The sequence below is a fragment of the Littorina saxatilis genome, linkage group LG16 (assembly GCF_037325665.1).
Source record: "Littorina saxatilis isolate snail1 linkage group LG16, US_GU_Lsax_2.0, whole genome shotgun sequence".
NCBI classification, from domain to species: Eukaryota; Metazoa; Mollusca; class Gastropoda; order Littorinimorpha; family Littorinidae; genus Littorina; species Littorina saxatilis.
This window is the reverse complement of record NC_090260.1, coordinates 8,530,701-8,548,200: the sequence shown is the minus strand read 5'-3', so window position 1 is coordinate 8,548,200 and position 17,500 is coordinate 8,530,701. Positions and strand designations below refer to the sequence as shown.

General features: G+C 46.6%; 1 protein-coding gene across 2 annotated transcripts in view; it reads right to left on the bottom strand.

The window, feature by feature from the left end:
- The window catches only part of LOC138949631 (uncharacterized), a 17,204-nt gene extending 5,266 nt beyond the window's left edge, over positions 1–11,938 (bottom strand). For both annotated transcript variants that reach the window (XM_070321418.1, XM_070321417.1), the window contains exons 1-2: positions 11,875–11,938; positions 10,443–10,484 (exon numbers count right to left, since the gene is read on the bottom strand). In XM_070321418.1, coding sequence (XP_070177519.1) covers positions 10,443–10,484; positions 11,875–11,918 — 86 coding nt within the window. In that variant the 5' untranslated portion in view covers positions 11,919–11,938. The remainder of the gene's footprint in view (positions 1–10,442; positions 10,485–11,874) is intronic.
- Positions 11,939–17,500: the final 5,562 nt, after the last annotated feature.

Here is a 17,500-nt window from a genome sequence, read left to right as displayed (position 1 = left end):
AATACGTGGCAGAGAGAAGAAATAACTCGTGGAAGTTCCCCTAGAGTGCCGAATATAATACTCGGTGAAAAACCATCATACTCTAGAAACTGTATTAGATCCTTCCCCTTCTGCCGCTGGGTGTCAAGTGTCCCGTATATGTGTCTCAGACAGACAACCTAGCCAAATACACGTGACTGACCTTGTCACAAAACCAGTCCAGCTATACACAATTCTGCCTCCCCAAGCAGAAAAAAGACACGAGAAACTCAATCCCTGAAAATCCCGTGCGCGCTGTCAGCGAAAAACCGTCAGCTCTATGACAGCAGAAACCTCCACTGTAAAACTCGTGCGTTTCAAAACATCCGTGTTCATTAAGCGCTGTCAGCAAACTCTGCTGTGTCCAATATCACGCACAGGCGCTTTCTATCATAACCGACCAAGAACAGGCACTCCACTGAGTGACACTTTCCTGGTCTCTGTCACCCGATCGTGACACACCTCCCCTCTTCAAGACGAAACCTCGGTTTCGCTCACAGTCATGTTCTCCTCTACAGCCCGAGAGAGAAAGTCAGCTCCAACATTGTTGGCGCCCGGAATGACGCGTACCGTGAATTGGTACGGTTGGAGAATCAACGCCCAGCGCATAAGTCTGGCGTTTGCCAACCTTGCAACCTGAAGATATTGCAGAGGTTGATGGTCCGTCTCCAGACAGAAAGGTCGTCCGTACAGGTACGCTTCGAACTTCTGGATGCCCCAGACAATGGCGAGACACTCGCGTTCAACCGTTGCATACGCTGCCTCGGCCGAGGTCAGCTTACGGCTGGCGAAGCAAACAGGGTGCAAAAACCCCTCTGTCTCCTGAAGCAACACTGCCCCAAGTCCCTTCCCTGAAGCGTCTGTCCTCAGCACGAAGTCCTTGTTCAGGTCTGGTAGTCGGAGGATAGGCTGACTGGTGAGTCGCCTCTTCAGGGTGTTGAATGCGGAGCTGCATTCCTCAGTCCACACTACAACGGTCGGTTGTAGTTTCTTGGTAAGGTTGGTCAGTGGTAGTGCGATTTCGGCAAAGTGCGGGATGAAGCGTCTGTAGAAGCTGGCTAGGCCCAGGAAAGACCTGACTTCTTTCTTCGTGCGCGGTGGCTCCGCCTCCCGAATCTTCTGGATCTTGTCGTCCTCTGGAACAAGCAATCCCTCGCCGACAACATGACCCAGGAAAGACAATTCCCGAAATCCCAAGTAGCACTTGGACGGTTTAGCTCCCAGATTTCCGTCCTTCAACCTTCCGAACACGTCGCGCAGGGCGTCGAGATGTTCAGTCCATGTCTCTGTCGCGATCAGCACATCGTCGATGAAACTGCTGATGTCCTCGCGCTTCAAAGGTTCCAAAAGTTTCCTCATCATGCGAGTGAAGACGGCACCTGCATTCTGTAGACCAAAAGGCATGACTGTCCACTGGAACTGGCCGAATGGAGTGGTAAATGCAGTCTTTGGGCGATCTTCCTCGGCAACTGGGATTTGCCAGTACCCCTTGGTGAGGTCCAGTTTGGAAAAGTACTTGGCCTTGGCCAAGTGACTGAAGAGGTAGTCCACATCAGGCATGGGTTCCGCGTCAAACGCCGTAATCTTGTTCAGCTTCCGGTAGTCGACACAGAACCTGACGCGTCCATCCTTCTTCTTCACAAGCACAATTGGTGAACTGTAGGGAGAGTTCGCTGGCTCGATGACGCCCAACTTCGTCATGTCGGCGATTTCTTTCCTGACCACCTCCTTCTGGGCATGAGGCATGGGATACTGCTTCGTCCTCACTGGCTGTTTTTCCAGCAAGTCGAAGGTAAACTCCTCTAGATGCGTCTGAAGTGGTATGTCTGTAAGGACCCGTGCTGCATCCTTCAGGATCTCTTGCAGGTCCGCCTGCTGGTCGTCCCCAAGATCAGGTGAGATGTGCACGTCCGTGTGATCCTCACTAGCCTCCAGCGGACAAACTGGTACACGTCCTCCTCCCTGTTCTTCCGTTGTCTCGTCCATCACGACAGCAACTGCTTCTGTCACTTTGTCCTTTTCCCCGTAGGCAGTCCTCTCTATGTAGGCGCGCAGCAGGTTGGCGTGGTACAGGCGTGCTTTCCCGTTCATGACGATCCTGTAGTCGTTCTGGCCCACTTTCGCTGTCACCTCAAAAGGTCCTTGCCACTGCAGTTGTAGCTTGTTGTGTTTGACAGGTAGAAGTAGCAACACCCGTTCTCCAATCTTGAAGCTGCGCGGCCGTGCCTTGCGGTCGAATCCTCGCGCATAACGCTGTGCTGCTCTCCCCAGGTTCTCTTGAGCCAGTTTGCAGGTCTCTTCAATCCTGTTCCTGAGTTCTACGATGTAGGTCGCTGTCGTCTGCACCTCCTCGTCAGCTTCTTCATCTGTCCAAGCCTGACGCAGGATAGCCATGGGACCGCGTACCTGTCTGCCGTACAACAACTCAAATGGGGAAAAGCCCAAGCTCTCCTGAGGAACCTCGCGGTATGCAAAAAGCAATGCTGGGATGTACCTGTCCCACGTGCGTGGTTTCTCCTGAGCTAGTTTCCTCAGCATGGTCTTCAAGGTGCCATTGAACCTTTCCACCAGTCCGTTGCACTGAGCATGGTAAGGAGTGGTGAAGTGCTGCTCCAGTGATAGCAGTCGTGCTGCCTCCGCCATCACTCCTCCCGTGAACTGCGTGCCTCTGTCGGTGAGTACCTCTGATGGAATTCCCAGCCGGGACCACATGGTAACCAGAGCCTCAGCTACTCGCGTGGCTTCAATCGATTTCAGAGGGATCGCCTCTGGGTATCGAGTAGCGTAGTCCACCATGGTCAAAATGTATCTGTTTCCGTCCTCAGACGCAGGCAAGATGGGCCCGATGATGTCCACTGCCACCCGACGAAAGGGTTCGTCGATGAGCGGCATCTTCTCTAAGGGGACCTTCCTCACCCTTCCTTTGGCAACCACCTTCTGGCACTTATCGCAGGACGCACAGAAACGTCGGACATCCGTGCAGATGCCTGGCCAGTAAAAGTGGCGCCAGACACGATCCGTGGTCTTCTTGGTGCCAAGATGACCTCCCAGAATCGAGTCATGTGCCGTTGCCATGACACCCTCGCGAAACTCGCGAGGCACGACAACCTGTTTGAATGCACCTTCCTTGTTGCTGAACTCACGGTAGAGCAACTTCTTGTCCCTGAGGAACCTTGACCTCCCATGCTTCCCGCTCAGCTTCACCTTCCCCGACTTCGCGTGCTCCCGAGGAGTAGCTAAGGTCGGGTCAGAATCCTGAGCCTTCGCGAGAAGCGCGGGGGTCACGTTCCCCAGGGCAGCTCGTGCAGCAGGTAGGGGTTTGAGAGGTTTGTCCTCTCGCTCCGCCTGTGCCCGCGTGAGCACTGAAATGACGTCGGGAGACCGATAAACGGGAACCTCCCTGGTGACGCCGTCCACAAACTGAACCCGGTTTCCAATGAGCAGGTCGCATGGAGGATCGTCCATGACGACGGCCACAATGGTCCCCGTGAACAACGGGGTTACGACCTTGATCACTGCCGTGTTCAAATCGTAAGCGTGAGATGCCTCGGCCATTCTCACCCTGATGCTGTCTCCTGTGTAGGCCATAGCTGGAACTAGACTCGCCCGAACCACTATCATGTCTGCTCCTGTGTCCCGCAGACCTTCGCCCTTCACTCCGTTAACGTAGACGTTACAGTGGGGCTGGAAATGTTTCCTGGAGCACGGAACGCAGAGTTGTGGAATTGTGCATGAGCTCGTGACGTCCCTTAACTCCTCGCTGCCAACAAAGTGTACGCCCTTCTGGTCAGCCTGTCTCCTGTGGCAGTCCTTCTTCACGTGGCCCCGCTTGTTGCAGTAGTAACACTGGATGTCAGTTCTGGAACTTGATCCCTTGTGTCCCTGATCGTCCTTCCCGTCCTTGGGTCCTGAAGAACCCGAATTTCCTGATTTTCCTGGCCGTGAGCCTGAAGATTTGCCGGAGATCGCCTGGGCGTCCTCGTGCACTCTGATCCAGTCGGCTGCCTCCTGAGTAGTCTTTGGCTGGTGCTCCTGCACGAAGGTCACCACCTCAGGTCGCAGGCTGGACATCAGTTGCTCCATGACAATGAGGTCGGCAAGGTCGTTGACGGTCCAGTCCTTTTCGGCCATCTCCACCCAGCGCCGCAAGTAGAGATTAAGGCGTGCCACAAACTGATGGCTCAGCTCGCCGCTCAGTCTCTTGCTGTTACGCAGACGTCGTCTGTAGGCTTCCGCAGTCAGGTTGAAGCGCTGGAGTAACGCCTTCTTTAGTGCCTGATAGTCTCTCGCCTCGTCGTCATCCAAAGCGTTGTAGAGCTGCAATGCGCGTCCTTTCAAGCAGGTGCTAAGGCGGCTAGCCCACGTGGCCTCTTCCCACTTCTGGTCAGATGCAATGCGCTCAAACCGGCGTAAAAAGTCGTCGAGCTCGTCCTTGTCATCGTCGAACGTCGGCAGTCTCGTACGGTCGGCAACAAACGTCGGCGCGCTAGCCTGAGTAAGCGTACCCTTCTCTGCCTGTAGCCTAGCTAGTTCTAGCTGGTGTTCGCGATCCGCCTGTTTGTCCTGCCTGTCACGTTCGGCCTGTCGTTCTTGTCTCTCAAGCTCGTCTTTCTTATCCTGTCTGTCACGTTCGGCCTGTCGTTCGGCCTGTCGTTCTCTTTCTTGTCTGTCAAGCTCGTCTTTCTCTTTCTTTTCTTGTCTGTCCCGTTCGGCCTGTCGTTCTTGTCTGTCAAGCTCGTCTTTCTTGTCTTGTCTGTCACGTTCGTCCTTCTTGTCCTGTCTGTCACGTTCGGCCTGTCGTTCTTGTCTGTCAAGCTCTTCTTTTCTCGTCTGTCGCTCTATGTCTTCCTTACGTTCTAACTCCTTGCGCTTAAGCAAACTACGCGCTCTAACGCGTGCGTCTCGCTCTGTCTGTTCCTCGCTACCAGGAGTCTCAAAAGTTAATCTCTTCGTAGGAGATCCCCCTGTAGCCATGGTTAGTTTTAGCAAAGCTTTATTACCAAAGTAAGTCTAACGCAGCTATAGCTAGAACACGCGGTGATGAAAGCGGTGGATACAAAAATCCAGCAACCGGAAAATGCAGAAGAAAAATCCAAACGGTGTAGAACAAAACGCGTAGCCTACTTTATGGCTGCTTTTTGCGGTGAAACAAAGTGTTTCCCACAGCCGTGGCCTACTTTATCGGCTGCTTTTTGCGGTGAAACAGAGTGTCTCCCACAGCCTTGGTTAGGACAGAAGTCCTCGGACCCTTCCCCCCCAAAATTCCAACAAAGTCAAAATATGGAGAAAAATCCAAGTAAAACAAGACGGTAGAAATGTAACCTGTTACAGAATGCGAAACAACAATGTAGAGAAAACTGAGTAAAACGAATAACAAATCCGCTAACCCCGCTCAGCTCTCTGCAACGGTAAACTCTGAACGTACAACAAAGATTCACAAACAAAGGAAAGGGAGGTAATCACAGTTAGCGCATACAATAACTCACAAATTACAATTTACATTTCCTGCAAGATGTGAATCGCTTAAGGTGTGGTATATGATCAAAACTATACAAAAAAGGGTAGCACCAAGCAGAAAATAAGTCGAGCACTGACGAGATTATCTGCTCTTAGTTATCCTTAATTGGTGGGTCTTTATCAGTTGGAAATTAACTGAGTAAATCCCGGCTTGGCCCCCATGTGTCACGTTTCAATATATCACTTAAGGTGATTATGAACCGGTTAATTACTACTAATTAACTAACCACACCACGATCCACTCTCGCAGTCATACAATTAAATAGAGTCAACAAAAGTATAGGTTTCAGACGCCTGTTTATGTATAAACTCTCCACCTCCCTCGAGCCTTCACTCAAAATAAGTTCCTTTTACGTTCTCAACACGTAAAAACCAGTGTTCACTGACAAAATGCCAGTAGTATGTAGAAAATTATAGGAACACGCTGAACCCGTGTAGATATAGTTAAATGAGAATGTTCTGTTCGAAAAGCTCTAGTTCGTGCAGGTGTCCACACCCCACGTTGTCACTACTCCAATGAAATCATAGATACGAAAGACAACGGTGGTCAACGGGGTGCGTACGACATGGTGCACTTAGCTTTATCTCTGCTGCTGCTGCTTAGCCGGTATGCTGGTTAGTCGGTTCGCTGGTTAGCCGGTCCGCTGGTTAGCCGGTTCGCTGGTTAGCCGGTCCGCTGGTTAGCCGGTCTCCTGGTTAGCGTAGCCTCAACAGTTCCCGCCAGAGTCAGCCGTGCAGATGTTACAGGAACACGAAACGAAGGCTGCAAACAGAAAGCATCGGTGCACTAAACATGTCAGCTACCCCTCACCCACCACCTTAAAACATGTCATCTTTAAATATCTCATCGAGCACGTGGGCCTGCACAAAACTGACTTTTTACAACAACAAAACAGCCATTTTCCGTCCTTCTCTCCCTATCTGCAAAAACCATATACAGATTAGTATTTTAGCGTCACAGAGAGTTAATTATGCGCTAACCTGGAAAGAACAACAGAGAGTATTTCATTCCACAACACAGACTCATCAACAGCGTTAAATAATGATTTATTACCTCAAAAGCCTATGATTGTAACTCTCAATGGAAGCAAAGTCCGCTTCCTCCCTGGAACAGTCTCTGTTCGTCAACAGTGACCAAAAACGTCCAGAACCCCTTGTCGAATCCTTATGCGAAAGCCATCGCCGACGAAGGAATGTTGACGACTTGTCCTCAGCAAAATATGTGGCAGTGTGAAGGAAATAACCGGTGGAAGCTCCCCTAGAGTGCCGAATACAATATTCGGTGAAAAACCATCATACTCTAGAAACTGTGTATTAGATCCTTCCCCTTCTGCCGCTGGGTGTCAAGTGTCCCGTATATGTGTCTCAGACAGACAACCTAGCCAAATACACGTGACTGACCTTGTCACAAAACCAGTCCAGCTATACACAATTCTGCCTCCCCAAGCAGAAAAAAGACACGAGAAACTCAATCCCTGAAAATCCCGTGCGCGCTGTCAGCGAAAAACCGTCAGCTCTATGACAGCAGAAACCTCCACTGTAAAACTCGTGCGTTTCAAAACATCCGTGTTCATTAAGCGCTGTCAGCAAACTCTGCTGTGTCCAATATCACGCACAGGCGCTTTCTATCATAACCGACCAAGAACAGGCACTCCACTGAGTGACACTTTCTTGGTCTCTGTCACCCGATCGTGACACCAACAATTAGACAACACTTAATTGACACTGTTCAGCACCTTGCAGTTTTCTTAGCTTGAGTCTTTACTGCAAGCCGCTTTGCCAACAATTAGACAACACTTAATTGACACTGTTCAGCGCCTTGCAGTTTTCTTAGCTTGAGTCTTTACTGCAAGCCGCTTTGCCAACAATTAGACAACACTTAATTGACACTGTTCAGCGCCTTGCAGTTTTCTTAGCTTGAGTCTTTACTGCAAGCCGCTTTGCCAACAATTAGACAACACTTAATTGACACTGTTCAGCGCCTTGCAGTTCTGTTAGCTTGAGTCTTTACTGCAAGCCGCTTTGCCAACAATTAGACAACACTTATATTAACACTGTTCAGCGCCTTGCAGTTCTCTTAGTTTGAGTCTTTACTGCAAGCCGCTTTGCCAACAATTAGACAACACTTAATTGACACTGTTCAGCGCCTTGCAGTTCTCTTAGTTTGAGTCTTTACTGCAAGCCGCTTTGCCAACAATTAGACAACGCTTAATTGACACTGTTCAGCGGCTTGCAGTTCTGTTAGCTTGAGTCTTTACTGCAAGCCGCTTTGCCAACAATTAGACAACACTTAATTGACACTGTTCAGCGGCTTGCAGTTCCTTTAGCTTGAGTCTTTACTGCAAGCCGCTTTGCCCACAATTAGACAACACTTAATTGACACTGTTCAGCGGCTTGCAGTTCCTTTAGCTTGAGTCTTTACTGCAAGCCGCTTTGCCAACAATTAGACAACACTTAATTGACACTGTTCAGCGGCTTGCAGTTCTGTTAGCTTGAGTCTTTACTGCAAGCCGCTTTGCCAACAATTAGACAACACTTAATTGACACTGTTCAGCGCCTTGCAGTTCTCTTAGTTTGAGTCTTTACTGCAAGCCGCTTTGCCAACAATTAGACAACACTTAATTGACACTGTTCAGCGGCTTGCAGTTCTGTTAGCTTGAGTCTTTACTGCAAGCCGCTTTGCCAACAATTAAACGTTCCAACAGCATACCTTTCTTCTTTTTTTTATTCTGAATTTTGGAACGTTGGCAGTCTATTTATTTTTGGGTTTAGACTATTTTGAGAGTTTGTCTGCATGCCATGACTTGGTGGTAAGAGGCCTCGCCTCTCACGCCGGATGTCTTGCGTTCGATCCCCACCAAGGGCGGATACAAAATACCTAATTTTTTTGAGCGCTCTCCAGTTCGCCTAGCTAAATTGTGATTATGATGCTTGCCGTCTTACATGCCTTGGTTTTGTGTCTGTTAAGGACAACAACCAGATAACAATTGGTACCTGATACTATTCACGGTCGGGTAAGGTAAATGCAACGAGGAAGAGGAGAGGGCACCGCCTTCAAACAGTGGGCCCGAGGGTGGTTGAGATCTCTAACATCTCGTTCCCTGCGACCAACACTGAATGGTAATGGGACTACCACAACCTTTACTTTACAATCAATAATCAATAAATGGTGCTTCATGTCCCTCAGGTACTTTGCCTGTTAGGGACTAGAGAATATTATACCATACCGAAAAATAGGGCATAATTATCATGATTTGAACTGGACTCATTCATTGGCTTGTCAGGCAAACGCCATACCCGTCCGGCCGCGGTAATAGCTGACTTTACCATTTCTTGATGGCGTAATATGCACATAGCCGTTCTTTCGTGTTTTTGGCTCACGTAAGTGTAGCCTATGCGATCGTAACTTTGTCTGTCTGTGCGTGCGTGCGTATGTGCGTGCGTACGTGCGTTCGTGTGTATGTTTGTGGTAGAAACTCTAACATTTGAAGACGTCACATTACATTGACGTCACATTATGACGTAAGAGGGTTAGACGTCACGCGAAGGAAGTACTGAAAGTCTCGGTCATTATTATTTTGAGCGGGCCGAGACTAGTTGGCAGTCGTGTCCCTGTAAGTAGGCTACATGCAGACAGACAGATCTAGATCTAGTGTCTCGCTTTCTTGCACAGTTTCACCTATGCTCTTTCTGTGTGTGTGTGTGTGTGTGTGTGTGTGTGTGTGTGTGTGTGTGTGTGTGTGTGTGTGTGTATGTATGTGTGTGTGTGTGTGTGTGTGTGTGTGTGTGTGTGTGTGTGTGTATGTGTGACGGAGTGATTGAGTTTGTGTTACTGTTTGTCGACTTCTTACGTGAGCCTTGATGGCTTCGCCTCTTGTCTTATTATTTTAATTTTAATGGGAAATGATGTGTTGTGTCTGTCAGTCTGGCTGCTTGTTGGTGCCTATCCTAATGAACTTCTTCTTCTTCCCCGTTCATGGGCTGAAACTCCCACGTTCCCTCATGTTTTTGCACGAGTGGGGTTTTACGTGTTTGACTGTTTTTACCCCGCCATTCAGGCAGCCATACGCCGCTTTCGGGGGAGGCATGCTGGGTGTCTTCGTGTTTCTATAACCCACAGACCCCTGACATGGATTACATGAACTTTTCCGTGCGCACTTGGTCTTGTGCTTGCGTGTATCAATCAATATGAGACTTATATCGCGCGTATTCCGTGGGTACAGTTCTAAGCGCAGGGATTTTTTATTTTTTCTATTTTTTTTTATTTTATGTTTTATTGTATGCAATTTATATCGCGCACATATTCAAGGCGCAGGGAACTATTTATGCCGTGTGAGATGGAATTTTTTTACACAATACATCACGCATTCACATCGGCCAGCAGATCGCAGCCATTTTGGCGCATATCCTACTTTTCACGGCCTATTATTCCAAGTCACACGGGTATTTTGGTGGACATTTTTATCTATGCCTATACAATTTTGCAAGGAAAGACCCTTTTGTCAATCGTGGGATCTTTAACGTGCACACCCCAATGTAGTGTACACGAAGGGACCTCGGTTGTTCGTCTCATCCGAAAGACTAGCACTTGAACCCACCACCTAGGTTAGGAAAGAGGGGAGAAAATTGCTAACGCCCTGACCCAGGGTCGAACTCGCAACCTCTCGCTTCCGAGCGCAAGTGCGTTACCACTCGGCCACCCAGTCCACACGAAGGGGGTTAAGTCACTAGCAGGTCTGCACATAAGTTGACCCGTTGAGATCGGACAAATCTCCACCCTGAACCCACCAGGCGGCCGCGATTTGAACTCAAAACCTTCCGATTCCGATTAGGAGGCCAATGTCTTATCCACTACGCCACTGCGCTCGTCGCCTACTAATGTGCAACAACCAACGTTTGTCCTTTACCCCTTGCTAGCGTCCATCCATGCCCGTGGCAGCTTCAGGTCTCTGCAACATAAAACCAACTTTGATAAAAAAAAATGAGAGCTCGATAGTGCCGCCTCAACATTCACTAAACACCGGATATGACGTCAACGAATACATTTATTGAAAAAAGGACAATAACGATCTGGGGAGATCATCTGGAAGAATTTGTATGTTCAGTTTCATGAAGATCTGTCCAGTAGTGTTCAGGACTGGAACTCACTACACATACTTGCAGCAAAGCGTGGGAAATGTGATGCTTCGGTAGAGAACATGTCATTAGTTTGGAGGATTGAACAAAATCCATCACAAAGCCAAAGGCACTATCAGGTCTGGGCAAAAGTTGACCTGGGAGACCGGAAAAATCTCCACCCTTAACCCACCAGGCGGCCGCAGCCTGGATTTGAACTCACGACCTTCCGATTTGGAGGCCGATGTCTTATTCACTACGCCACTGCGCCCGTCGGTTACAGGAACACAATGTGCATTGAAAGCAGACCCCCCCCCCACACACACACACACACACTGCAAGCAGACCCACGTACACACACACACACACACACACACACACATACACACACACTGCAAGCAGACCCACGTACACACACACACACACACACACACTCACACATACACACACACACACACACACACACACACATACGCACACACACACACACACACGCACACACACATACACACACACAGACACACACACACACATACAATGAATGCAATGTCATAGAAGATGAAATACATTTTCTAGATAAATGCAATAAATATGTTAAATTAAGGGATGAATTTAAAGAAGATGCTTCACATATCAATATGAAATATGCTAACAAAAATCCAAGTAACTTATTTTTAGAAGACGAAGTTCAAGTTCGTCTTGGCAAATTTGTTACGGATTGTTTTAGCATTGTATAATGCATTATTTGTTGTTTGTTGTGTCAATAACATTATTCTATTCTATTCTATTCTATTTACACATATGTGTTATCACACACACACACACACACACATACTGGTTTTGACACCGTTAAGTTGACTTTTTTTCCCGTTAAGTTGACTTTTTTGACGGAAAGAACTTATCACACCATTGAAATGACATTCTTTCCGTCCTCTATAGGCGACGAAATAGGTCAAATTTTGGGTATGTTTTAGAGGAAAATGCTTCGATGCCGGAGCGGGTACTGGACCCAGTGCCGTTGTAGTGCAAGTGCACTACAAAGGCACTGCACCCAGTGCCGTTGTTGTGACGTCAAAACAACGGGGTGTGTCAAAACAATGCGGCTCCATTTTCAGGCCAAAGTCAAAACAACGCGGTCTTAACAAACACACACACACACACACACACACACACACACACACACACACACACACACACACACACACTGAAAGCAGACACACGTACACTGCCGTCAGGTTGGAGTCCTGAGACCCCCCAAAGGATGACATCTCCACAGCTTGCGCGGATGACAGCCTGAAAACACGGGTTTCATCGATCATTATCATAGGTAGCAGCACATGGGTGAGTCATAAACAGAAGCAGCGAATGGCAAAGTACGACAGGTGTACCAAGCAGTTGTGATGAAACTCGACCAGCACAATTTACACAAAAAAGACCCCTCCACTGTACGATGGATCTTTTCAATAGTGTAAGGTCGTTAGTGGGAGGTTTAGCGGGGCGGGGAAACAGCTCAGTCGGTAGCGGCGAGGGCTTCAAAACCAGTTGTCGCTATCGTCGTGGGTTCGATCCCCACGTTCGGCAAGGGATTTGTTTCCCACAATAAATCTATGAGTTGTGCAGACTCTCATCGGTGTCGGAACACCCCCGTGTGCACGCATGCGCACGATGAAGAACCCAAGTTGACAGCGAAAGTCTCAGGGCTTAGAAACATCAATACACGCATGCAGGAAAACAGGACAAACTGGGAAGCGCCGTGCTGTACTGATGGCAGCTGGCAGCTATGTGAGAAAGCATACCGAATGTCCATGAGGGTAGCCTCACAGGACTGTGTGAATCTTATCCCTATCCCTATCACTATCCTTATCCCTATCCCTATCCCTATCCTTATCCCTATCCTTATCCTTATAGGTACTGAACTCGTCAAATCCAGGTGCACGGAGCCCCTGGGGCTTTTAGTCATACCTCAGGCAGCTATCCGTTAGAAGAACTACCAAGTTTCATTGACTTGCACCCAAAGAGTCAAGAACTGCGATTTTTTTACGAATTAATTTCGTACTCGGACCCGGCTGGTCTTGACTTATTTTTGGATCTAAATTTAGATCAGGTAGATCACCACATCATGCACAAAAAGACACGTCACTAAGCAAACTATGTCAGACGTCATCATGAGTTTGTGTAAAACAAAATCGAGGCCGGAATCACTCAGTTGAATCGAACTCCGACCAAACACCACGTAATAACTAGGTTAATTTATGCACTCGCGTGAACAAGAAACTCGAGCTTCACAGATGTCGTCGTTGGGTAGTTTTGGGTTTGTTTTACTACCATAGGAGGATTTTTTAACTGTAAATGCACTCAGCTGCAACAAAAACGCAAAACGAAGGCTGTGAGCTGCACTGTGCCTTTATCCGTTATGATTATAATTATGCATGTGTAGGGGAAAGGCTCCTAATATGGACCGGCTCCTAATATGGACCACCTCCTGTTCTGACAAACTAACGGCGCTAGAGCGCTCAAAACAATTTCATTCGCTTTATTCACCCTCTCTGGATTATTTGCAGAAACACAAACATCAAAACTGTTAGGCTTTTTCGCTTTTTTTCACTTTTGGCAGCGTTCACTCTAAATTTGCCGCCTAAAACGGACTCGTTTCTGTCCACAGTCAAAGCTTTCATAACACAAACATGGCTATATATGACAGCTAAGACAGTATTTGTTACATTTTAACAGTGTGACCCCGAGTTTCTACTGCAAACAAAAAATAATAGCAAAACCTCAAAGTATGTGTGAGTCCCCTAATATGGACCACCTTCAACAAATCAAAGAAAACAAACACTAAAGGCAATTTTAATTAATTCATTAAGAAGCTTGCTGAAAATAACCTATAACTAGCCCTCGAGATTTCTCAAAAATGTAACAAATAGTCTTTTTTTGTGGAAGTTGATAATTTAACTTATTTTTACTCTTATTTTGATAAGCTTTTTCAGTTTTCTGGTGTGCTTCAAATAATGCTCTCATCAACACGAAACAGCTAAATCTAAAGCATAAATTTGAATTAGTCTGACTTGCACACTAAGTTGTATCATGTTATTTTGAAGTATATGGGGCTTTTTACAGTGATTCGTGAAGGCCGCTTCACTGGTCCATATTGGGCGCCCAGGCTCCTAATATGGACCATTTGTGATTTTTTTTCTGTATTTAATTTTTGCTGAAGGTCTATCAAAGCTATTTCACTCTAATTAGGCCTAACGGTTAAACTAAGAGAGAAGGACTACCAACCACAAAATGAAACTTCTTCGCAAGAAAACAAGCTAGTTATCAGCAATAAACAAAAAGTGGTCCATATTAGGGGCCCTTCCCCTACATAGCATTCCGAAAGCAAAACAACAACTGACTACATGTGATAAAACTCGACCAGCAAATTTCATATAAAGGTAAACGAAGTAAATACATATTGACCCCCTCCATTTTACGACCGATCTTTTCTGAACGTGTAAGGTCGTTATAGGGAGGTGTAATGTGTCTCTGCTGTGTCCTTACCCCATCTTCTTCTTGTCGTCCTTGACCCCTCCGCAGCAGAGTCCCCCGGGCCCGCAACACAGCCCGCCTGGACACAGCAGGCACAGGAGGAGGAAGAGGAGGAAGAGGAATAGGGCAAGGGCGATAAGCGAGGCGGCCAGGATCGCCCAGTCCTCCCACCCCCACCCTCCAGCCAACACCGCGGGGGCGGCGGGGATCCCCGATAGCACCACTGTAGAAAACAACTTGTGACATCATTGATGTATGTTACCAGCAATAACAACATGATTGATTTATTTACAGAGCAAGGACGAGAACACACACACACACACACACACACACACACACACACACACACACACACACACACACACACACACACACACACACACACTCACACACACACACACACACACACACACACACACACACACACACACACACTCACCTTTCAATAAAACCAACAATTAAGTAGAGGTTACACGCCGAGTCTCAGTGATTATCAAAAATAATGGTCGAAGTTAGCGGATCATGAAAAATGCGAGCTTTAGCGAGCTTTTTCATGACCGCGAACTGAGACCATTATTTTTTATAATCACTGAGACGAGGTGTGTAACCTCTTTATTCCTCCTTTCTTCAGTTATTCAAAGAAAAGAGGAGTTTTTTTGCGAAAGTTTGATCGAATCCTATTCTCTCAACCAGTCGACCTGCGCAGGCGATCGATTAATGCGCGGTTGTATAGTTCCGTGCAAATCATTCCATTCTGTTAACACTTCTTGTCAGTTTTCCTATTTTGGGCTAAAATCAAGTACACAGATATGCTGTTATTCTGCTGTGGCGGCAAAGGCAGATATTGTGTGTTCTGTATATGTTTTGGTATCGCTTAGAATAATGTTTTTTCGTCAAATGGGACTAGCAGACGAACTTTTGCACCCGTGTTCCAACGTTAAAAACTGTATGAAGTTCAGTTTTCTGGGGAAAATAGTGTATGAAACCCCTTTATGTTGTTTAAATTGATGAGATGTGTGCATTTGGTTGCGTGTGATCTGTTTATTAAATGAAATATTGTTGAAAACTGACCGTCGGATTGCAGTCTGTTGTCGAAGGAACTGAGTGAAAAGAAGGGTAACTACTCTTGTCGCTAGACAAAGTATGAGTTACTTGCCTTGGGAAATTGCTTGTGATGAACGGCTTGAGATTCAGAAAACAACCGAACTCATGGATTTTATATGGAGATTCATGTGTTCAGGCCTGTAGTTGTTAATTTAAATGCGGTATGTTTGTATTGTTTGCTCCAGAGATGTATACTTCGTACATTAGAGCGTTCGGAACTTTTCAGTCGCAAAAAGTAGTACCGAAACAGAACAACCTCTCAACCCATTGCACTATCGAGGATTCAGGCTGTTGCTGGGTCGTTATTTGTTTGGTTGCTGGGTCATTATCGAAAAATAACTACCCCTACAAGTTTACAGAGGTAAAGAAGCAGAGGGGGGAATAAGGTACAAGGGACACCACTCAGTCGGGAACAAAAGCTGTCCAGACACGGATAGTGTCCCTTGCCCTTGTTCTATGTAGCTGCATTGTCAGTAACGTGAGTTGGATATGAAAAGAAAAGAAAGCGTTCAGAATGATGTTTGGGTCCTGCCAGACTTTTTGACCAACGATTTCTCCCTTGGAAGAAAATGAAGATGTCTGCTTTTTGTCTGCTTTGAAGGTAGGGAGATTTTACAGAGCACACGGTAAATTGCAAGTCGTAATGGACAAGACTGTTGTTATTCTTCTTTTTTCGAAGTACCGTAGATTTGTTCTTGGCCATATTTTCTAGTTGTGCATTGTTATAGTATGGGAAAAACACGTTTGAACGCAAATTCGCAAAGACAGTTTGATCATTTGTTCCGGAACTGCAACATCGATTTGCCATAACAAAACATTCTGGCTCAATATGCGGAAACAGTCTGGTAGTGTCATATTTTTTAAATGGATTTGGAAAAATTGCTCATAATTTACATAGCACTCCGGCCCTGTTCTTTTTTTCGTCCCACCCAAAACATTTATTTGTTTTGGGCGACGCAGCATTAGTCAGAGTCCGACAAAAATTCCCATTTAGGCGGCCAGCCGAGACTACAATAGTGCATGTAAGTGTGCCTTCAATCGTAAAAGCTAAAAGGAATTCTAACCAGAATCGATCAAATGTTAGCGGTCTCGGAGGAACACTGACTGTCTTGATCTGTGTAAGATGTCATATTTTGGTAAAACAAATACAAATAACGTATAATCGTTGTGTTCTTTAAACATCTTTTCAGAAATAAAATGAGGTCATGTTGACCTACTTACGCCATGGCAATTCCTTGCAGAAGCAGTAAGGGGATGTCACCCAGTGGTCCACAGCTAAACAGAAAGACAACTCGATGAAATTCAGTTTATAGAGTTTATGTAATAGCTCTCTCTCTCTTTCTCTCTCTCTCTCTCTCTCTCTCTCTCTCTCTCTCTCTCTCTCTCTCTCTCTCTCGCTCTCTCTCTCTCTCTCTCTCTCTGTCGCTCTCGCTTTCCCTCTCTCTGTCTCTGTGTCTCTGTGTGTCTGTCTGTCTCTCTCTCTCTTGCTCTCGTTCGCTCTCTCTCTTTCTCTCTCGCTCTCTCTCTCTCTCACTCTCTCTTTCTCTATCCCTCACTCGATCTCACGATCTCTCTCACTCTCTCTTTCTCTGATCACACTATAAACTGCCCCTGATGTCTAGTTTCGATTGTGTACTCGGATAATGTATGCAATGCTCTTAAGTGTTTTGTTTTTTATGCTTATACTCGACCATTATTTTGATGTTTTTACTAGTTTAATACTTTGATTAGATACTGTTCCTTTTAGGTATGAAATGATAGCATGTACTTGTGTGTAGGTATGCGAGCGCGCGCGAGCATGTGTGTGTGTATATGTGTGCATGAGTGTGTGTATGTGTGTGTGTGTGTGTGTGTGTGTGTGTGAGTTTATGTGTGCATGTGTGTGTGTGTGTGTGTGTGTGTGTGTGTGTGTGTGTGTGTGTGTGTGTGTGTGTGTGTGTGTGTGTGTGTGTGTGTGTGTGTGTGTGTGCGCAGTCTTTGCTTTCGTTTACAATTATTGTCTGTATATGTTCCAAGGACAGGTTGGAAGATTAGGCTAAGCCTAAAACCTTTATCCTTATGTAATAACGTTCTGAGTTCTGAGTTCTGAGTTCTCTCTCTCTCTCTCTCTCTCTCTCTCTCTCTCTCTCTCTCTCTCTCTCTCTCTCTCTCTCTCTCTTTTAAATGTTTTGTGCCTAAAACCTCTTATCATATGTATCAAAACATAATAGGTCGCAGG